At 42.4% G+C, this 24,883-nt stretch overlaps 1 protein-coding gene across 1 annotated transcript in view; it reads right to left on the bottom strand.

The window, feature by feature from the left end:
* LOC139765732 (uncharacterized) overlaps window positions 1-24,883 on the bottom strand; it is a 556,217-nt gene that overhangs the window by 25,182 nt on the left and 506,152 nt on the right. The window contains exon 32 of the mRNA XM_071693548.1: window positions 5,176-5,393. Within this exon, the coding sequence (XP_071549649.1) occupies window positions 5,176-5,393 (218 nt within the window). The remainder of the gene's footprint in view (window positions 1-5,175; window positions 5,394-24,883) is intronic.

The following is a 24,883-nucleotide window of genomic DNA, read 5'->3' as shown; positions in this document are numbered from 1 at the left end:
TTTTTTTTATTTGCTGCTTGACAGTGTTGCTAATGACAACTCCAAGGTCCTTTTCTTCATTTACTTTAGTTAGAGAGTTTCCGAGTACTCTATAGTCGTGACGTATAATCTTGTCTCCAAAGTGCATAGATCCATCAGAGGAGACTGCAAAGTCTTGAGGAGTCTTAGGGAAAGAAGTGAGGATAAACTGCGTTCAAGAGGCATTAAGGTTTTTCAGGTAACATCTGGTCTGCTGGGAAATCCTTTCCACCAACAAGTTTATGGAGGTCATTGCGATGAGACGAGACTTGGATGAAAAAAAAAAAAAAAAGAAAAATACGCATGAAAAAACGAGCAAGCTCTGAAGAAGTGATAGGTGGAAAAGAGAGGTAGATAGCAGGAGAGAGAAGAGAACCGTGAGGGCAATGGCTGATGACTGGGAAAGAGGGACGGCTTAATGAAATCTCTCACACACACACAATGACAACGCGATCATTCCTCCCGAGAGTGACTGACCTGTGAAAAGAGAGACAATGTGTTAATTTTCCACTTGGGTTGGGAGTCGAGGAACCCAGGATTACGGACGAAAATAACAAACATTGGATCTACATCGATGGCTGTGTTGACCCAAGGAGTGGATATGGAGACAGCAAGTCACTTGCTATAGCTGAAGTTCCTAAGGACTGGAAGTTAGCCCATGGAGTAAGAAAATGAGCCTCTACTCGGGGCTTAAACTATTTAGCTGAAAAACTTATGGAAACTACTTCAACAATTTTCAGCATAGTTTTCAGCGATATTGTTCATGGTTGGAAAATCATACTGATTTCTTTGATGATATCATTAACGCGGATGAGTGATGTAAAACTGTTGATGTCATCTATTTAGTTTTTAGGAACGCTCTCGATAAAGTTTGCATCAAAGGTGTACGGCGGTGCTTAGAACAATGGTTGAATGATGGTAAAGAGAGAGAGAGAGAGGAGTGATTAATGGTTAAGCCTCTGAATGATTAGACGTAACAAGCGATTGCCGTTTCCCGCGTCAGCGAGGTAGTGCCAGGAAACAGACGAAGAAAGACCCATCCACTCATATATATATATACACGCCTATACACGTACATATACATATACATGTCAACATATACAGATATACATACATATACACATACATACACAGACATATACATATATACACATATGCATAGTCATACTCGCTTGCCTTCATCCATTTTTGGCGTCCACTCCGCCCAACAGGAAGCAGCGTCGCCATCCCCTGCGTCAGCGAGGTAGCGCCAGGAAGAAAGAAAATGGCCACATTCGTTCGCACTCAGTCTCTAGCTGTCATGCATAATGCACCTACAGCACAAATCCATTTCCACATCAAGGCCCCACAGACCTTTCCATGGTTTGCCTCAGACGTTTCACATGCCATGGTTCAGTCCATTGACAGCACGTCGACCCCGGTATACCACATTCTTCCAGTTGTCTTTATTCCTTGTACGCCTCTCACCCTCTTGCATGTTCAGGCCCCGATTGCTCATAACCTTTTTCACTCCATCCTTCCACCTCCAATTCGGTCTCCCGCTTCTCCTTGTTCCCTCCACCTCTTACACATATATCCTCTTTGTCAACCTTTCCTCCCTCACTCCCTCCAGACTATTTCAACACACCCTCTTCTGCTCTCTCAACCACATTTTTTTTTTTCATTACAACACATCTCTCTTAGCATTTCGTTGCCTACTTGATCAAACTAACATGTCCTCAAACGCTTCATTTTTAACACATCCACCCTCCTCCGTACAACACTATCTATAGCCCATGCCTCGCAACTATATGATATTACTGGAGCTGCTGTTCCTTCAAACACCCACTTTCGCACTCCGATATAACGTTATCTCCTTCTACACATTCTTTATCGCTCAGGGAACCTTCGCCCTTCCCCCACCCTATGACTCACTTCCACTTCCATGGTCCACTCTCCGATATCTAAAACACTTCACTTCCTCAAACTTTTCTCCATTCATACTCACATCCCAACTAACTTGTACCTCAACCGTGCTAAATATAACAACCTTGCTCTTATTCTCCTTTCACACACTCTTTTCCAGTTTCTCACTCGAATCAACCACCAGTGCTGTATCATTGACGAACAACTGACTCACTTCCCAGGCCCCTTCATCCCCAACAGACTGAATATTCGCCCTTCTCTCCAAAACTCTCGCATTTACTTCCTTAACCGCCTCATCCCTAAGCAAATTAAACAACCATGGTGACATCACATACCCCTGCCACAGATCGAACCTTCACTGGGAACCAGTCACTTTCCTCTCTTCCTACTCGTCACATGCCTTACACCCCTGATAAAAACTTCTCACTGCTTCTAGCAGCTTACCTCACATGGTATACTCTTAAGACCTTCCACAAAGCATCTCTATCCACCCTGTCATATGCCTTCTCCAGATCCATAAATGCTACATACAAATCCATCTGTTTTTCTAAGTATTTCTCACACACATTCTTCAAAGCAAACACCTGATCCACACATCCTCTACCACTTCTGAAACCACACCGATCCCTCCCAGTCTGATGCTCTGTACATGCCTTCACCCACTCAGTCAATGCCCTCCCATATACCTTCCAGGTATACTTAACAGACTTATGCCTCAGCAGTTTGAACGCAACTTTATCCCCTTTGCCTTTGTACACTGGCACTATACATGCATTCAGCCAATCCTCAGGCACTTCCCCATAACCCATACATACACTGAATATCCTTACCAACCATTCAACAAGAGTCACCTCCTTTCTCAATAAATTCGACTGCAATACCATCCAAATCCGCCGCCTTTCGGAAGATTAAATCCGGTAAGGTGACGAGACTGGACGGTACTGCAGATGAATCTATTAAGAAATGGGGTGACTGTGTTGTGGATTGGATGGTAAGGATATTCATTGTATTTATGGATCATGGTTAATGCCTGAGGATTGGAGGAATGCATGTATAATGCCATTATATAAAGGAAAAGGGAATAAAAGTAAGTGTTCAAATTACAGGGGAGAAAGAATACTTCCCACGTATTCCCTGCGTGTCGTAGAAGGCGACTAAAAGGGGAGGGAGCGGGGGGCTGGAAATCCTCCCCTCTCGTTTTTTTTTAATTTTCCAAAAGAAGGAACAGAGAATTGGGCCAGGTGAGGGTATTCCCTCAAAGGCCCAGGCCTCTGTTCTTAACGCTACCTCGCTAATGCGGGAAATGGCGAATAGTTTGAAAGAAAGAAGAAGAGTTTGTTGACATTACTTATACCTCTGTAATAACGTATAAAGTTTACTGACATGTCTCTGAAAATCATCTACCACATTTTACTCCTCTCACATCATTCCTTCTGATGTCTTCCACTATTCACAAACAGCTTCGAAAGGACCCAGTCGCTTGCTTTGTATTATGAGGGAAGACACCAGTGCGTACTTGGAGGTTCAAGATATTCAGCTTTAGGAGGGATCACCACCAGCCTAGTCAGTTATGGTTACAATACTGGTACCGAAAACAGATCAGTAACATTATCTCTAGTGTGAGTTTATTTAGCATAATACTTCACACAAGAACTTTCCTTAACTGTTTAGGATATGATTTAGAGAAACTGTAAACAACTAGCCTTAGTCCCATCATATGTTAGTGTCAACGACAGTGATAAAGCAGAGACTTGGCAAGTGTGAACCACAGAATGACGAGATGAATCCATATTTCGATAACCTCATCAGAGACCTTAGTCAGAAATTGTCTCATTAATGACGGGTAGTCCTCCAGGCGAGTGAAGCAAACAGTATGTTTCTGTCTATACAACAATACACCTCCACTTATGGTAAGATATGAGACGAACGGTCAGAAAGAAGCTGTTGTAGTATCTACATACTTGTATCAGTGGTAAGTGAGCGTCGCAGCAACGGAGATGAGAGGGTGTGTCGTGTCTCCAGGGGCAGGTTACGGTCACTACCGGACGCCATGTCTCACTGAAGTGTTTCGAGACAGTGAAACATAACGAGTCACACAAATTTGAAACGTGAGTTCAATACCATTTGAGAGAGGAGAAAGTACATAGGATCTGCCTTGCAACTGATGTGATATTGTATACCATATTCTCTATGCTTAATGCGACTGAACTTCGCATTCTTAAGCCTGGTCTCCTCAGCCTAGGCATAACTTTCCAAGACCAAACTAGATCTATCAGCGATGCATGACATATGGACAGCATCATGCTGTCTCCTGGCATATAGTTCCACTTAGGTGTGGGGGTAGGGCCAGGTGAACTCGTAAGTCGGGGTTAAAGGCTGAACATGCCATCATGCCTGAGGCAGTGATGAGGGAAGTTCCAGAGCAACACTGTGACGAGGGCTGGATGCAGGTGCCGGAGACGTGCTTGGGTAGATGCCTGTGAGGTGGGGAAGCGGCTATGCAATATCAAGATGATGTCACTGTCATCCGGACGTACTAACTTTCTACCAACACCTTTAAACACAATGATCACAATATCCCAATTAGCGACTACCATAGTACCCACTGTTATACAATTACCACCGCACCTATTACCCTACCAACATGGTCCAACCCACAAGTCTTTCATCAGTGCATCTACACAATTACCAACACATCCACCGCTACACATCTTACAAGCAATACCATCCTACCCGAAATCCTATTATCATTAATTCATACCGTTCCAGTAATTACCGTCACTATACCTCCACGTCAGTTAGCCTATCAAGACTACGTCGTTACACCAACAACCGTTATGCCTCCACAACTGCCAACACTCCTATCTTTACAGCTCACATGTGGCACAACTACACCCCAACATCTACTCAACACCTGCTATTAACAGGCCTTATGTCACCTCTAACCCACCAGCAGCACACCCACGACAGCCTTACACCAAGAATCAGAACATCATTTGCAGATATCCAACCTTCTCTACTCCTCTAATGCCTCAGTCTACCTCATTTTATATCATTCCTACCCAAGGGACATTATACATCTCTGACACCTGCCTCCATCCCCGCCCTCCACACAACTTACCTGATCCTAGAAGTAACAACATTACAAATGTTATACTTCACGACTATCACAGCCACTACATCCTTCCCTACCCTCACCACACAACCACTAGTGGAGCCTCGCTACACACACACACACACACACGCACCGACCTGGGGAGGGATGGTGATGCCTGCGAGAGACGCGAGGCCGAGGAAGATGATGGGCAGCCAGCAGGCAGCATCTGTCACCACGATGAGCGTCATCTTCCTGGCCATGCTGGACTCCCTGAGCTGTTGATCGTTCCTGACGGCAGCGCTGGAGTTGTGCGCAGCCCGGTACATCCCCCAGTAAGATCCAGCAATCACAGAAAACGACACTAGGTTCAGCACTGTTCGTGAGAGAAATAGATCACGGGAATGACGTGATCTTTAGAAACGTCATGGATTATCAAATGAATGTATAAGGGAAGCATGAGAAGATATGTTAGAATCTGTACAAGACATTGGTTATAATTTCTTTAAGTTGGGAACCCATCAGAGACAAGCATACTCTTGAGGTCTCAAAGAAAGACAAGCACCTCCGTGGTATGTATATACATAAATAAATAAATAAGTAAATAAATAAGTAAATATATATATATATATATATATATATATATATATATATATATATATATATATATATATATATATATATATATATATATATATATATATTCCTATGAGTCCACAGGGAAAATGAAACACGAAAAGTTCCCAAGTGCACTTTCGTGTAATAATCACATCATCAGGGGAGACACAAGAGAGAAATATAACAGACACAAGAGAGAAATATAACAGATTGTCCAAAACATGTTTTGGACAATTACATGTTTACCAAATGGCGTCCTAGCTTCGTCTCTTTGATGTATATCAACTGACTGTTATATTTCTCTCTTGTGTCTCCCCTGATGATGTGATTATTACACGAAAGTGCACTTGGGAACTTTTCGTTTCATTTTCCCCGTGGACTCATAGGAATATCTTGATCACGCGCAAAATTGTAATCCTTTCCAATATATATATATATATATATATATATATATATATATATATATATATATATATATATATATATATATATATATATATATATATATATATCCCTGGGGATAGGGGATTAAGAATACTTCCCACGTATTCCCTGCGTGTCGTAGAAGGCGACTAAAAGGGGAGGGAGCAGGGGGCTGGAAATCCTCCCCTCTCTTTTTTTTTCTTTTTTTTCAATTTTCCAAAAGAAGGAACAGAGAATTGGGCCAGGTGAGGGTATTCCCTCAAAGGCCCAGTCCTCTGTTCTTAACGCTACCTCGCTAATGCGGGAAATGGCGAATAGTTTGAAAGAAAAAGAAAAGATATACACATATATATATTTTTTTTTTTTTTTATACTTTGTCGCTGTCTCCCGCGTTTGCGAGGTAGCGCAAGGAAACAGACGAAAGAAATGGCCCAACCCCCCCCCCCCATACACATGTATATACATACGTCCACACAAGCAAATATACATACCTACACAGCTTTCCATGGTTTACCCCAGACGCTTCACATGCCTTGCTTCAATCCACTGACAGCACGTCAACCCCGGTATACCACATCGCTCCAATTCACTCTATTCCTTGCCCTCCTTTCACCCTCCTGCATGTTCAGGCCCCGATCACACAAAATCTTTTTCACTCCATCTTTCCACCTCCAATTTGGTCTCCCTCTTCTCCTTGTTCCCTCCACCTCCGACACATATATCCTCTTGGTCAATCTTTCCTCACTCATCCTCTCCATGTGCCCAAACTACTTCAAAACACCCTCTTCTACTCTCTCAACCACGCTCTTTTTATTTCCACACATCTCTCTTACCCTTACGTTACTCACTCGATCAAACCACCTCACACCACACATTGTCCTCAAACATCTCATTTCCAGCACATCCATCCTCCTGCGCACAACTCTATCCATAGCCCACGCCTCGCAACCATACAACATTGTTGGAACCACTATTCCTTCAAACATACCCATTTTTGCTTTCCGAGATAATGTTCTCGACTTCCACACATTCTTCAAGGCCCCCAGGATTTTCGCCCCCTCCCCCACCCTATGATCCACTTCCGCTTCCATGGTTCCATCCGCTGCCAGATCCACTCCCAGATATCTAAAACACTTCACTTCCTCCAGTTTTTCTCCATTCAAACTCACCTCCCAATTGACTTGACCCTCAACCCTACTGTACCTAATAACCTTGCTCTTATTCACATTTACTCTTAACTTTCTTCTTCCACACACTTTTCCAAACTCAGTCACCAGCTTCTGCAGTTTCTCACATGAATCAGCCACCAGCGCTGTATCATCAGCGAACAACAACTGACTCACTTCCCAAGCTCTCTCATCCCCAACAGACTTCATACTTGCCCCTCTTTCCAAAACTCTTGCATTTACCTCCCTAACAACCCCATCCATAAACAAATTAAACAACCATGGAGACATCACACACCCCTGCCGCAAACCTACATTCACTGAGAACCAATCACTTTCCTCTCTTCCTACACGTACACATGCCTTACATCCTCGATAAAAACTTTTCACTGCTTCTAACAACTTGCCTCCCACACCATATATTCTTAATACCTTCCACAGAGCATCTCTATCAACTCTATCATATGCCTTCTCCAGATCCATAAATGCTACATACAAATCCATTTGCTTTTCTAAGTATTTCTCACTTACATTCTTCAAAGCAAACACCTGATCCACACATCCTCTACCACTTCTGAAACCACACTGCTCTTCCCCAATCTGATGCTCTGTACATGCCTTCACCCTCTCAATCAATACCCTCCCATATAATTTACCAGGAATACTCAACAAACTTATACCTCTATAATTTGAGCACTCACTCTTATCCCCTTTGCCTTTGTACAATGGCACTATGCACGCATTCCGCCAATCCTCAGGCACCTCACCATGAGTCATACATACATTAAATAACCTTACCAACCAGTCAACAATACAGTCACCCCCTTTTTTAATAAATTCCACTGCAATACCATCCAAACCTGCTGCTTTGCCGGCTTTCATCTTCCGCAAAGCTTTCACTACCTCTTCTCTGTTTACCAAATCATTTTCCCTAACCCTCTCACTTTGCACACCACCTCGACCAAAACACCCTATATCTGCCACTCTATCATCAAACACATTCAACAAACCTTCAAAATACTCACTCCATCTCCTTCTCACATCACCACTACTTGTTATCACCTCCCCATTTGCGCCCTTCACTGAAGTTCCCATTTGCTCCCTTGTCTTACGCACTTTATTTACCTCCTTCCAGAACATCTTTTTATTCTCCCTAAAATTTAATGATACTCTCTCACCCCAACTCTCATTTGCCCTTTTTTTTCACCTCTTGCACCTTTCTCTTGACTCCTGTCTCTTTCTTTTATACATCTCCCACTCAATTGCATTTTTTCCCTGCAAAAATCGTCCAAATGCCTCTCTCTTCTCTTTCACTAATACTCTTACTTCTTCATCCCACCACTCACTACCCTTTCTAATCAACCCACCTCCCACTCTTCTCATGCCACAAGCATCTTTTGCGCAATCCATCACTGATTCCCTAAATACATCCCATTCCTCCCCCACTCCCCTTACTTCCATTGTTCTCACCTTTTTCCATTCTGTACTCAGTCTCTCCTGGTACTTCCTCACACAGGTCTCCTTCTCAAGCTCACTTACTCTCACCACCCTCTTCACCCCAACATTCACACTTCTTTTCTGAAAACCCATACAAATCTTCACCTTAGCCTCCACAAGATAATGATCAGACATCCCTCCAGTTGCACCTCTCAGCACATTAACATCCAAAAGTCTCTCTTTCGCACGCCTGTCAATTAACACGTAATCCAATAACGCTCCCTGGCCATCTCTCCTACCTACATAAGTATACTTATGTATATCTCGCTTTTTAAACCAGGTATTCCCAATCATCAGTCCTTTTTCAGCACATAAATCTACAAGCTCTTCACTATTTCCATTTACAACACTGAACACCCCATGTATACCAATTATTCCCTCAACTGCCACATTACTCACCTTTGCATTCAAATCACCCATCACTATGACCCGGTCTCGTGCATCAAAACCACTAACACACTCATTCAGCTGCTCCCAAAACACTTGCCTCTCTTGATCTTTCTTCTCATGCCCAGGTGCATATGCACCAATAATCACCCACCTCTCTCCATCAACTTTCAGTTTTACCCATATTAATCGAGAATTTACTTTCTTACACTCTATCACATACTCCCACAACTCCTGTTTCAGGAGTATTGCTACTCCTTCCCTTGCTCTTGTCCTCTCACTAACCCCTGACTTTATACATTTCCTTTTTTCCATAGCCAGAGGTTGAACCATTATGTGACATTCTTTTTTTTTCATTCATTTCAAGCTAGAAGTTTCAGTTTTCTAAATTGTTTCTTACATTTCTCATATGTATATATATGTATGTGTGTGTGTGTGTATATGTGCGTATGTATGTGCATGTGTGTGTATGTGTATATGTATATATATATGTATATTATCCCTGGGGATAGGGGTGAAAGAATACTTCCCACGTATTCCTCGCGTGTCGTAGAAAGCGACTAGAGGGGACGGGAGCGGGGGGCCAGAAATCCTCCCCTCCTTGTATTAACTTTCTAAAATGGGAAACAGAAGAAGGAGTCACGCGGGGAGTGCTCATCCTCCTCGAAGGCTCAGAGTGGGGTGCCTAAATGTGTGTGGATGTAACCAAGATGTGAAAAAAGGAGAGATAGGTAGTATGTTTGAGGAAAGGAACCTGGATGTTTTGGCTCTGAGTGAAACGAAGCTCAAGGGTAAAGGGGAAGAGTGGTTTGGGAATGTCTGGGGAGTATATATATATATATATATATATATATATATATATATATATATATATATATTTATTTTTTTTTTTTTTTGCCGCTGTCTCCCGCGGTTGCGAGGTAGCACAAGGAAACAGACGAAAGAAATGGCCCAACCCACCCCCATACGCATGTATATACATACGTCCACACACGTAAATATACATACCTACACAGCTTTCCATGGTTTACCCCAGACGCTTCACATGCCCTGATTCAATCCACTGACAGCACGTCAACCCCGGTATACCACATCGATCCAATTCACTCAATTCCTTGCCCTCCTTTCACCCTCCTGCATGTTCAGGCCCCGATCACACAAAATCTTTTTCACTCCATCTTTCCACCTCCAATTTGGTCTCCCACTTCTCCTCGTTCCCTCCACCTCCGACACATATATCCTCTTGGTCAGTCTTTCCTCACTCATTCTCTCCATGTGCCCAAACCATTTCAAAACACCCTCTTCTGCTCTCTCAACCACGCTCTTTTTATTTCCACACATCTCTCTTACCCTTACGTTACTCACTCGATCAAACCACCTCACACCACACATTGTCCTCAAACATCTCATTTCCAGCACATCCATCCTCCTGCGCACAACTCTATCCATAGCCCACGCCTCGCAACCATACAACATTGTTGGAACCACTATTCCTTCAAACATACCCATTTTTGCTTTCCGAGATAATGTTCTCGACTTCCACACATTCTTCAAGGCTCCCAGAATTTTCGCCCCCTCCCCCACCCTATGATCCACTTCCGCTTCCATGGTTCCATCCGCTGCCAGATCCACTCCCAGATATCTAAAACACTTTACTTCCTCCAGTTTTTCTCCATTCAAACTTACCTCCCAATTGACTTGACCCTCAACCCTACTGTACCTAATAACCTTGCTCTTATTCACATTTACTCTTAACTTTCTTCTTTCACACACTTTACCAAACTCAGTCACCAGCTTCTGCAGTTTCTCACATGAATCAGCCACCAGCGCTGTATCATCAGCGAACAACAACTGACTCACTTCCCAAGCTCTCTCATCCCCAACAGACTTCATACTTGCCCCTCTTTCCAAAACTCTTGCATTTACCTCCCTAACAACCCCATCCATAAACAAATTAAACAACCATGGAGACATCACACACCCCTGCCGCAAACCTACATTCACTGAGAACCAATCACTTTCCTCTCTTCCTACACGTACACATGCCTTACATCCTCGATAAAAACTTCTCACTGCTTCTAACAACTTGCCTCCCACACCATATATTCTTAATACCTTCTACAGAGCATCTCTATCAACTCTATCATATGCCTTCTCCACATCCATAAATGCTACATACAAATCCATTTGCTTTTCTAAGTATTTCTCACATACATTCTTCAAAGCAAACACCTGATCCACACATCCTCTACCACTTCTGAAACCACACTGCTCTTCCCCAATCTGATGCTCTGTATATGCCTTTACCCTCTCGATCAATACCCTCCCATATAATTTACCAGGAATACTCAACAAACTTATACCTCTGTAATTTGAGCACTCACTCTTATCCCCTTTGCCTTTGTACAATGGCACTATGCACGCATTCCGCCAATCCTCAGGCACCTCACCATGAGTCATACATACATTAAATAACCTTACCAACCAGTCAATAATACAGTCACCCCCTTTTTTTAATAAATTCCACTGCAATACCACCCAAACCTGCTGCCTTGCCGGCTTTCATCTTCCGCAAAGCTTTTACTACCTCTTCTCTGTTTACCAAATCATTTTCCCTAACCCTCTCACTTTGCACACCACCTCGACCAAAACACCCTATATCTGCCACTCTATCATCAAACCCATTCAACAAACCTTCAAAATACTCACTCCATCTCCTTCTCACATCACCACTACTTGTTATCACCTCCCCATTTGCGCCCTTCACTGAAGTTCCCATTTGCTCCCCTGTCTTACGCACTTTATTTACCTCCTTCCAGAACATCTTTTTATTCTCCCTAAAATTTAATGATACTCTCTCACCCCAACTCTCATTTGCCCTCTTTTTCACCTCTTGCACCTTTCTCTTGACCTCCTGTCTCTTTCTTTTATACATCTCCCACTCAATTGCATTGTTTCCAAACAAAAATCGTCCAAATGCATCTCTCTTCTCTTTCACTAATAATCTTACTTCTTCATCCCACCACTCACTACCCTTTCTAATCAACCCACCTTCCACCCTTCTCATGCCACGAGCATCTTTTGCGCAATCCATCACTGATTCCCTAAATACATCCCATTCCTCCCCCACTCCCCTTTACTTCCATTGTTCTCACCTTTTTCCATTCTGTACTCAGTCTCTCCTGGTACTTCCTCACACAAGTCTCCTTCCCAAGCTCACTTACTCTCACCACCCTCTTAATAAATATATATATATATATATATATATATATATATATATATATATATATATATATATATATATATATATATATATATATTATATATATATTTATTATAATTTGTCGCTGTCTCCCGCGTTAGCGAGGTAGCGCAAGGAAACAGACGAAAGAATGGCCTAACCCACCCACATACACATGTATATACATACAAGTCCACACACGCACATATACATACCTATACATCTCAACGTATACATATGTATGCACACACAGACTTATGCATATATATACACATGTACATAGTTATTTCTGTCTGCCCTTATTCATTTCCGTCGCCAATCCGCCACACATGGAATGACAACCCCCTCCCCCAGCATGTGCGCGAGGTAGCACTAGGGAAAAGACAACAAAGGCCACATTTGTTCACACTCAGTCTCTAGCTGTCATGTATAATACACCGAAACCACAGCTCCCTTTCCACATCCAGGCCCCACAAAACTTTCCATTTTTTACCCCAGACGCTTCACATGCCCTGATTCAATCCACTGATAGCACGTCGACCCCGGTATACCACATCGTTCCATTTCACTCTATTCCTTGCACGCCTTTTACCCTCCTGCATGTTCAGGCCCCGATCACTCGAAATCTTTTTCGCTCCATCTTTCCACCTCCAATTTGGTCTCCCTCTTCTCCTCGTTCCCTCCACCTTTGACACATATATCCTCTTTGTCAATCTTTCCTAACTCATTCTCTCCATGTGACCAAACCATCTCAAAACATCCTCTTCTGCTCTCTCAACCATGCTCTTCTTATTACCACACGTCTCTCTTACCCTTTCATTACTAACTCGATCAAACCGCCTCACACCTCATACTGTCCTCAAACATCTCATTTCCAGCACATCCACCCTCCTCCGCACAACTCTATCCATAGCCCACGTCTCGCAACCATAAAACATTGTTGGAACCACTATTCCTTCAAGCATACCCATTTTTGCTCTCCGCGATAATGTTCTCGCTTTCCACACATTCTTCAACGCTTCCAGAAACTTCACAACCTCCCCCACCCCATTCACTTCCGCTTCCATGGTTCCATCCACTTCCAAATCCACTCCTAGATATCTAAAACACTTCACTTCGTCCAGTTTTTTTCCATTCAAACTTACCTCCCATTTTCCTTGTCCCTCAATCGTACTGAACCTAATATCCTTGCTCTTATTCACATTTACTCTCAGATTCCTTCTTTCAAACACTTTACCTAACTCAGTCAACAACTGCAGTTTCTCCTCGAATCAACCACCAGCGCTGATATATATATATATATATATATATATATATATATATATATATATATTTTTTTTTTTTTTTTTTCTTTTCATACTATTCGCCATTTCCCACATTAGCGAGGTAGCGTTAAGAACAGAGGACTGGGCTTTTGAGGGAATATCCTCACCTGGCCCCCTTCTCTGTTCTTTCTTTTGGAAAATTAAAGAAAAAATGAGAGGGGAGGATTTCCAGCCCCCGGCTCCCTTCCCTTTTAGTCGCCTTATACGACACGCAGGGAATACGTGGGAAGTATTCTTTCTATATATATATATATATATATATATATATATATATATATATATATATATATATATATATATATATATATATATATATTATCCCTGGGGATAGGGGAGAAAGAATACTTCCCACGTATTCCCTGCGTGTCGTAGAAGGCGACTAAAAGGGAAGGGAGCGGGGGGCTGGAAATCCTCCCCTCTCATTTCTTTTTTTTTAAATGTATTTATACATATATTTATATGTATTAAATATATATATATATATATATATATATATATATATATATATATATATATATATATATATATATATATATATATATATATATATATATACTAAAAGGGGAGGGAGCAGGAGGCTGGAAATCCTCCCCTCTCGTTTTTTTTTTCTTTTTTTTAATTTTCCAAAAGAAGGAACAGAGGGGGGCCAGGTGAGGATATTCCACAAAGGCCCAGTCCTCTGTTCTTAACGCTACCTCGCTAATGCGGGAAATGGCGGATAGTTTAAAAGATATATATATATATATATATATATATATATATATATATATATCATCCCTGGGGATAGGGGAGAAAGAATTCCCTGCGTGTTGTATACAAGGGAGGAAGCGGGGGGCTGGAAATCCTCCTCTCCCGTTTTTTAAATTTCCGAAAGAAGGAACAGAGAAGGGAGCCAAGTGAAGATGTTGCCTCTAAGACTCGGTCCTCTGTTCTTAACGTTACCTCGCTAAAACGGGAAATGATAGGGGTCAGTATTAAGTTCATACAGCAGACAAGTGATGAGGAAGTGATCGCACATTATTACACAGGATTACTCAGAATCACGGTGTAATTTTTGCTGCGCATTTACTTCGTTGAATAATCTTGCAATAGTTTAGCTGGTAGTAGAGGGAAATCATTACTGTTGATCCTGAATAATGATATATGCAGTACTCTGGTATATGAGGAACGTACCAGTACGTGGCTTGTATTCATGTGAAGCTACGGTTTTTCAGTAACCATTTGGAGTTGACAGGATGGACGGAGAAATGATTTTTTCTCCCTTGAAATATCTTACAGATTTTGAGCTGACAGTCAGAGAGTAATGTCTGGTAAGACTTTCTGTGGAAGGTATTAAGAGTATATGGTGTGGGAGGCAAGTTGTTAGAAGCAATGAAGAGTTTTTATCGAGGATGTGAGGCGTGTGTACGTGCAGGAAAAGAGAAAAGTTATTGGTTCTCAGTGAATGTTGGTTTGCGGCAGGGGTGTGTGATGTCTCCATGGTTGTTTAATTTGTTTATGGATGGGGTTGTTAGGGAGGTGAATGCAAGAGTTTTGGAAAGAGGGGCAAGTATACAGTCTGTTGTGGATGAGAGAGCTTGGGAAGTGAGTCAGTTGTTGTTCGCCGATGATAAAGCGCTGGTGGCTGATTCGTGTGAGAAACTGCAGAAGCTGTTGATTGAGTTTGGGAAAGTGTGTGAAAGAAAAAAGCTGAGAGTAAAGTGTTTTAGATATCTGGGAGTGGATTTGGCAGCGGATGGAAGCATGGAAGCGGAAGTGAATCGTAGGGTGGGGGAGGGGGCGTAAGTTCTGGGGGCATTGAAGAATGTGTGGAAGTTCGAGAACATTATCTCGGAAAGCAAAAATGGGTATGTTTGAAGGAATAGTGGTTCCAACAATGTTATATGGTTGCGAGGCCTGGGCTATAGATACAGTTGTGCGCAGGAGGGTGGATGTGCTGGAAATGAGATGTTTGAGGACAATTTGTGGTGTGAGGTGGTTTGATCGAGTAAGTAATAATAGGGTAAGAGAGATGTGTGGTAATAAAAAGAGTGTGGTTGAGAGAACAGAAGAGGGTGTTTTGAGATGGTTTGGTCACATGGAGAGAATGAGTGAGGAAAGGTTGACAAAGAGGTTATATGTGTCAGAGGTGGAGGGAACGAGAAGTGGAAGACCAAATTCGAGGAGGAAAAATGGAATGAAAAAGATTTTGAGTGATCGGGGCCTTAACATGCAGGAGGGTGAGAGGCGTGCAAGGAATAGAGTGAATTGGAACGATGTGGTATACCGGGGTCGACGTGCTGTCAATGGATTGAACCAGGGCATGTGAAGCGTCTGGGGTAATCCATGGAAAGTTTTGTGGGGCCTGGATGTGGAAAGGGAGCTGTGGTTTCGGTGCATTATACATGGCAGATAGAGACTGAGTGTGAGCGAGTGTGGCCTTTGTTGTCTTTTCCTAGCGCTACCTCGCGCACTTGCAGGGGTAGGGGGTTGTTGTTTCATGTGTGGCAGGGTGGCGATGGGAATGAATAAAGGCAGACAGTATGAATTATGTACATGTGTATATACGTATATGTCTGTGTGAGTATATGTATGTATACGTTGAGATGTAAATTATATGGGAGGGTATTGATTGAGAGGGTGAAGGCATGTACAGAGCATCAGATTGGGGAAGAGCAGTGTGGTTTCAGAAGTGGTAGAGGATGTGTGGATCAGGTGTTTGCTTTGAAGAATGTATGTGAGAAATACTTAGAAAAGCAAATGGATTTGTATGTAGCATTTATGGATCTGGAGAAGGCATATGATAGAGTTGATAGAGATGCTCTGTGGAAGGTATTAAGAATATATGGTGTGGGAGGAAAGTTGTTAGCAGTAGTGAAAAGTTTTTATCGAGGATGTAAGGCATGTGTACGTGTAGGAAGAGAGGAAAGTGATTGGTTCTCAGTGAATGTAGGTTTGCGGCAGGGGTGTGTGATGTCTCCATGGTTGTTTAATTTGTTTATGGATGGGGTTGTTAGGGAGGTAAATGCAAGAGTTTTGGAAAGAGGGGCAAGTATGAAGTCTGTTGGGGATGAGAGAGCTTGGGAAGTGAGTCAGTTGTTGTTCGCTGATGACACAGCACTGGTGGCTGATTCATGTGTGAAACTGCAGAAGCTGGTGACTGAGTTTGGTAAAGTGTGTGGAAGAAGAAAGTTAAGAGTAAATGTGAATAAGAGCAAGGTTATTAGGTACAGTAGGGTTGAGGGTCAAGTCAATTGGGAGGTGAGTTTGAATGGAGAAAAACTGGAGGAAGTGAAGTGTTTTAGATATCTGGGAGTGGATCTGGCAGCGGATGGAACCATGGAAGCGGAAGTGCATCATAGGGTGGGGGAGGGGGCGAAAATTCTGGGGGCCTTGAAGAATGTGTGGAAGTCGAGAACATTATCTCGGAAAGCAAAAATGGGTATGTTTGAAGGAATAGTGGTTCCAACAATGTTGTATGGTTGCGAGGCGTGGGCTATGGATAGAGTTGTGCGCAGGATGGATGGATGTGCTGGAAATGAGATGTTTGAGTACAATGTGTGGTGTGAGGTGGTTTGATCTAGTGAGTAACGTAAGGGTAAGAGAGATGTGTGGAAATAAAAAGAGCGTGGTTGAGAGAGCAGAAGAGGGTGTTTTGAAGTGGTTTGGGCACATGGAGAGGATGAGTGAGGAAAGATTGATCAAGAGGATATATGTGTCGGAGGTGGAGGGAACAAGGAGAAGAGGGAGACCAAATTGGAGGTGGAAAGATGGAGTGAAAAAGATTTTGTGTGATCGGGGCCTGAACATGCAGGAGGGTGAAAGGAGGGCAAGGAATAGAGTGAATTGGAGCGATGTGGTATACCGGGGTTGACGTGCTGTCAGTGGATTGAATCAAGGCATGTGAAGCGTCTGGGGTAAACCATGGAAAGCTGTGTAGGTATGTATATTTGCGTGTGTGGACGTATGTATATACATGTGTATTGGGGGGGGGGGGCCATTTCTTTCGTCTGTTTCCTTGCGCTACCTCGCAAACGCGGGAGACAGCGACAAAGTATAAAAAAAAAAAAAAGTTGAGATGTATAGGTATGTATATTTGCGTGTGTGGACGCGTATGTATATACATGTATATGTGAGTGGGTTGGGCCATTCTTTCGTCTCCTACCTTGTGCTACCTCGCTAACGCGGGAGACGGCGACAAAGAATAAATAAGAAAAAAAAGATTTTCTGTCATACAGTAACATGATATATTGACGATTTGCAGGTGCACACACACACACACACACACACACACACACACACACACACACACACACACACACATACACACACACACACGCACACACGGGTCTCCGTGGTATAGAGTTTGAGTCAACGTAAGTCATCCTGGGGACAGACTCACATGAGTACAAATCCTGGGCATGGCAGTCGGCCCTTACGCAACCCAGGTGTTCGTCCTCCTCTGGGGGCTGGTCGGGACATAGGTACATGGTTTAGGTTGAGATGTGTGTGTGTGTGTGTGTGTGTATGCTTCATACATGTTCGGGAATAAAGACGTGATACACACAAGGTTAAGAGTCGGGGAAACGCATAAAAAATAATCACACTATGTGGACATTGAAGATTATGGGGTTAAGATAATGAGAAACATGAGCGTTAAACCAGTTTTCTTTACCAACAGACCCTTACAGAAGATAAGCTAAGAAGGGAGTGGAGGAAACGTTATATTACCTTTACTTCAATCATCACCTCCAACAATGTTACACCGAGCTTTGTCAAGTGTATCCTACCATGTGTTGGTTACTGTAAATGGTACATCAAGATGGTACGTATGAATAGAAACATTAGGTCATATCCGTTCATTTTAAAAACTTCATATATATATATATATATATGAATATATATGTGAATATATATGAATATATATATATATATATATATATATATATATATATATATATATATATATATATATATATATATATATATATATATATATAAAGGCGTGCATAGTGCCATTGTACAAATGCAAAGGGGATAAGAGTGAGTGCTCAAATTACAGAGGTATAAGTTTGTTGAGTATTCCTGGAAAATTATATGGGAGGGTATTGATTGAGAGGGTGAAGGCATGTACAGAGCATCAGATTGGGGAAGAGCAGTGTGGTTTCAGAAGTGGTAGAGGATGTGTGGATCAGGTGTTTGCTTTGAAGAATGTATGTGAGAAATACTTAGAAAAGCAAATGGATTTGTATGTAGCATTTATGGATCTGGAGAAGGCATATGATAGAGTTGATAGAGATGCTCTGTGGAAGGTATTAAGAATATATGGTGTGGGAGGCAAGTTGTTGGAAGCAGTGAAAAGTTTTTATCGAGAATGTAAGGCATGTGTACGTGTAGGAAGAGAGGAAAGTGATTGGTTCTCAGTGAATGTAGGTTTGCGGCAGGGGTGTGTGATGTCTCCATGGTTGTTTAATTTGTTTATGGATGGGGTTGTTAGGGAGGTAAATGCAAGAGTTTTGGAAAGAGGGGCAAGTATGAAGTCTGTTGGGGATGAGAAAGCTTGGGAAGTGAGTCAGTTGTTGTTCGCTGATGATACAGCGCTGGTGGCTGATTCATGTGAGAAACTGCAGAAGCTGGTGACTGAGTTTGGTAAAGTGTGTGAAAGAAGAAAGTTAAGAGTAAATGTGAATAAGAGCAAGGTTATTAGGTACAGTAGGGTCAATTGGGAGGAAAGTTTGAATGGAGAAAAACTGGAGGAAGTAAAGTGTTTTAGATATCTTGGAGTGGATCTGGCAGCGGATGGAACCATGGAAGCGGAAGTGAATCATAGGGTGGGGGAGGGGGCGAAAATTCTGGGAGCCTTGAAGAATGTGTGGAAGTCGAGAACATTATCTCGGAAAGCAAAAATGGGTATGTTTGAAGGAATAGTGGTTCCAACATTGTTGTATGGTTGCGAGGCGTGGGCTATGGATTGATTTGTGCGCAGGAGGGTGGATGTGCTGGAAATGAGATGTTTTGAGTACAATGTGTGGTGTGAGGTGGTTTGATCGAGTAAGTAATGTAAGGGTAAGAGAGATGTGTGGAAATAAAAAGAGCGTGGTTGAGAGAGCAGAAGAGGGTGTTTTGAAATGGTTTGGGCACATGGAGAGAATGAGTGAGGAAAGATTGACCAAGAGGATATATGTGTCGGAGGTGGAGGGAACGAGGAGAAGAGGGAGACCAAATTGGAGGTGGAAAGATGGAGTGAAAAAGATTTTGTGTGATCGGGGCCTGAACATGCAGGAGGGTGAAAGGAGGGCAAGGAATAGAGTGAATTGGAGCGATGTGGTATACCGGGGTTGACGTGCTGTCAGTGGATTGAATCAAGGCATGTGAAGCGTCTGGGTAAACCATGGAAAAGCAGTGTAGTATGTATATTTGCGTGTGTGGACGTATGTATATACATGTGTATTGGGGGGGGGGGGGTGGGCCATTTCATTCGTCTGTTTCCTTGCGCAACCTCGCAAACGCGGGAGACAGGCGACAAAGTATAAAAAAAAAAACAATGTTGAGATTATAGGTATGTATTTAGCGTGTGTGGAACGCGTATGATATAACCTGTATAAGTGGAGTGGGTTGGGCCATTCTTTCGTCTCTACCTTTGCTACCTCGCTAACGCGGAGACGGCGACAAGAGAATAAATAAGAAAAAAAAAGATTTTCTGTCATATCAGAAACATGATATATTGACGATTTGCAGGTGCACACCACACACACACACACCACACACCCACAACACACACATCACACACGACACACATACACACACACCTATCCACACACGGGTCTCCGTGGTATAGAGTTTGAGTCAACGTAAGTCATCCTGGGACAGACTCACATGAGTACAAATCCTGGGCATGGCAGTCGGCCCTTACGCAACCAGGTGTTCGTCCTCCTCTGGGGGCTGGTCGGGACATAGGTACATGGTTTAGGTTGAGATGTGTGTGTGTGTGTGTGTGTGTGTATGCTTCATACATGTTCGGGAATAAAGACGTGATACACACAAGGTTAAGAGTCGGGGAAACGCATAAAAAATAATCACACTATGTGGACATTGAAGATTATGGGGTTAAGATAATGAGAAACATGAGCGTTAAACCAGTTTTCTTTACCAACAGACCCTTACAGAAGATAAGCTAAGAAGGGAGTGGAGGAAACGTTGTATTACCTTTACTTCAATCATCACCTCCAACAATGTTACACCGAGCTTTGTCAAGTGTATCCTACCATGTGTTGGTTACTGTAAATGGTACATCAAGATGGTACGTATGAATAGAAACATTAGGTCATATCCGTTCATTTAAAAACTTCATATATATATATATATATATGAATATATATGTGAATATATATGAATATATATATATATATATATATATATATATATATATATATATATATATATATATATATATATATATATATATATAAAGGCGTGCATAGTGCCATTGTACAAATGCAAAGGGGATAAGAGTGAGTGCTCAAATTACAAAGGTATAAGTTTGTTGAGTATTCCTGGAAAATTATATGGGAGGGTATTGATTGAGAGGGTGAAGGCATGTACAGAGCATCAGATTGGGGAAGAGCAGTGTGGTTTCAGAAGTGGTAGAGGATGTGTGGATCAGGTGTTTGGTTTGAAGAATGTATGTGAGAAATACTTAGAAAAGCAAATGGATTTGTATGTAGCATTTATGGATCTGGAGAAGGCATATGATAGAGTTGATAGGGATGCTCTCTGGAAGGTATTAAGAATATATGGTGTGGGAGGCAAGTTGTTGGAAGCAGTGAAAAGTTTTTATCGAGGATGTAAGGCATGTGTACGTGTAGGAAGAGAGGAAAGTGATTGGTTCTCAGTGAATGTAGGTTTGCGGCAGGGGTGTGTGATGTCTCCATGGTTGTTTAATTTGTTTATGGATGGGGTTGTTAGGGAGGTAAATGCAAGAGTTTTGGAAAGAGGGGCAAGTATGAAGTCTGTTGGGGATGAGAGAGCTTGGGAAGTGAGTCAGTTGTTGTTCGCTGATGATACAGCGCTGGTGGCTGATTCATGTGAGAAACTGCAGATGCTGGTGACTGAGTTTGGTAAAGTGTGTGAAAGAAGAAAGTTAAGAGTAAATGTGAATAAGAGCAAGGTTATTAGGTACAGTAGGGTTGAGGGTCAAGTCAATTGGGAGGAAAGTTTGAATGGAGAAAAACTGGAGGAAGTAAAGTGTTTTAGATATCTTGGAGTGGATCTGGCAGCGGATCGAACCATGGAAGCGGAAGTGAATCATAGGGTGGGGGAGGGGGCGAAAATCCTGGGAGCCTTGAAGAATGTGTGGAAGTCGAGAACATTATCTCGGAAAGCAAAAATGGGTATGTTTGAAGGAATAGTGGTTCCAACAATGTTGTATGGTTGCGAGGCGTGGGCTATGGATAGATTTGTGCGCAGGAGGATGGATGTGCTGGAAATGAGATGTTTGAGTACAATGTGTGGTGTGAGGTGGTTTGATCGAGTAAGTAATGTAAGGGTAAGAGAGATGTGTGGAAATAAAAAGAGCGTGGTTGAGAGAGCAGAAGACGGTGTTTTGAGATGTATAGTCGTGTAAGGCTACTAAAAGGGGAGGGAGTAGGGGTGCTGGAAATCCTCCCCTCTTGTTTTTTTTTTTTTTTCCAAAAGAAGGGACAGAGAAGGGGGCCAGGTGAGGATATTCCCTCAAAGGCCCAGTCCTCTGTTCTTAACGCTACCTCGCTAATGCGGGAAATGGCGAATAGTTTGAAAGATTTATGGATCTGGAGAAGGCATATGATAGAGTTGATAGAGATACTCTGTATAAGGTATTAAGAATGTATGGTGTGGGAGGCAAGTTGTTAGATGCAGTGAAAAGTTTTTATTGAGGATGTAAGGCATGTGTACATGTAAGTAGAGAGGAGAGTGATTGGTTCTCAGTGAATGTAGGTTTGCGGCAGGGTGTGTGATGTCTCCATGGTAGTTTAATTTGTATATGGATGGGGTTATTAGGGAGGTGAATGCAAGAGTTTTGGAAAGAGGGGCAAGTATGCAGTCTGTTGGGGATGAGAGAGCTTGGGAAGTGAGTCAGTTGTTGTTCGTTGATGATACAGCGCTGGTGGCTGATTCATGTGAGAAACTGTAGAAGCTGGTGACTGAGTTTGGTAAAGTGTGTGAAAGAAGAAAGTTGAGAGTAAATGTGAATAAGAGCAAGGTTATTAGGTACAGTAGGGTTGAGGGTCAAGTCAACTGGGAGGTAAGGTTTGAATGGAGAAAAACTGGAGGAAGTGAAGTGCTTCAGATATGTGGGAGTTGATTTAGCAGAGGATGGAACCATGGAAGCGGAAGTGAATCACAGGTTGGGGGAGAGGGCGAAAATTCTGGGAGCCTTGAGGAGTGTTTGGAAGTCGAGATCATTATCTCGGAAAGCAAAAATAGGGTATGTTTGAAGGAATAGTGGTTCCAACAATGCTTTATGGTTGCGAGGCGTGGGCTATGGATAGAGTTGTGAGCAGGAGGGTGGATGCGCTGGAAGTGAGATGTTTGAGGACAATATGTGGTGTGAGGTGCTTTGAGCGAGTGAGTAATAATAGTGTAAGAGAGATGTGTGGTAATAAAAAGAGTGTGGTTGAGAGAGCAGATGAGGGTGTTTTGAAATGGTTTGGTCTCATGGGGAGAACGAGTGAGGAAAGATTGACAAAGAGGATATATGCGTCAGAGGTGGAGGGAGCGAGAAGTGCGAAACCAAATTGGAGGTGGAAAGATGGAGTGAAAAAGGTTTCGAGTGATAGGGGCCTGAACATGCAGGAGGGTGAAAGGCGTGCAAGGAATAGAGTGAATTGGAACGATGTGGTATACCGGGGTCGACGTGCTGTCAATGGATTGAATCAGTGCATGTGAAGCGCCTGGGGTAAATCATGGAAAGTTCTGTGGGCCTGGATGTAGAAAGGGAGCGGTGGTTTCGGTGCATTATCATATGGCAGCTAGAGACTGAGTGTGAACGAATATGGCCTTTGTTGTTTTTTCCTAGCGCTACTTGGCGCACATGAGGGGGGGGGGGGGTTGTTATTTCATGTGTGGCGGGGTGGCGATTGGAATGAATAAGGCAGACAGTATGAACTACGTACATGTGTATATATATATATATATATATATATATATATATATATATATATATATATATATATATATATATATATATATATATATATCTGTGTGTGTGTATATATGTATACGTTGAGATGTATAGGTATGTATATTTCCGTATGTGGACATGTATGTATATACATGTGTATGTGGGTGGGTTGGGCCATTTTTTCGTCTGTTTCCTTGCGCTACCTCGCTAACGCGGAAGACAGCGACAAAGCAAAGTAAATAAATGATATATATATATATATATATATATATATATATATATATATGGCGGTATGGCGACGAGAATGGATGAGGGCAGCATGTATGGATATGTACATGTGCATATATGTATATGTCTGTGTAAGTATATATATGTATACGGTGAAATGTATGGGGAAGTTTATATGAGTGTGTGGGCGTTTATGTATATACATGTGTATGTGGGTTGGAGTGACCATTCTTTCGTCTGTTTCCCTGCGCTACCTCAGAAACGCGGGAGACGACGACTTTGCATGATAATAATTATAATATATATATATATATATATATATATATATATATATATATATATATATATATATATAGGGGAGAAAGAATACTTCCCATGCATTCCCCGCGTGTCGTAGAAGGCGAGTAAAGGGGACGGGAGCGGGCGGCTAGAAAACTTCCCCTCCTTGTATTTTTACTTTCTAGATGGGGAAACAATAGAAGGAGTCTTGCGGGGAGTGCTCATTCTCCTCGAAGGCTCAGATTGGGGTGTTTAAGTGTGTGTGGATGTAACCAAGATGAGAAAAAAGGAGATCTGTATGTGTTGGCTCTGAGTGAAACGAGGCTCAAGGGTAAAGGGAAGAGTGGCTTGGAAATGTCTTGGGAGTAGAATCAGGGGTTGGTGAGAGGACAAGAGCAAAGGAAGGAGTAGCACTACTCCTGAAACAGGAGTTGTGGGAGTATGTGATAAAGTGTAAGAAAGTAAACTCTAGATCGATATGGGTAAAACTGAAAGTGGATGCACCTGGTCTTGAGAAGAAAGATCATGAGAGGCAAGTGTTTTGGAAGCAGCTGAGCGAGTGTG

Source organism: Panulirus ornatus, chromosome 55, assembly GCF_036320965.1.
Source record: "Panulirus ornatus isolate Po-2019 chromosome 55, ASM3632096v1, whole genome shotgun sequence".
NCBI lineage: Eukaryota > Metazoa > Arthropoda > Malacostraca > Decapoda > Palinuridae > Panulirus > Panulirus ornatus.
This window is presented reverse-complemented; position numbering and strand designations above follow the sequence as displayed.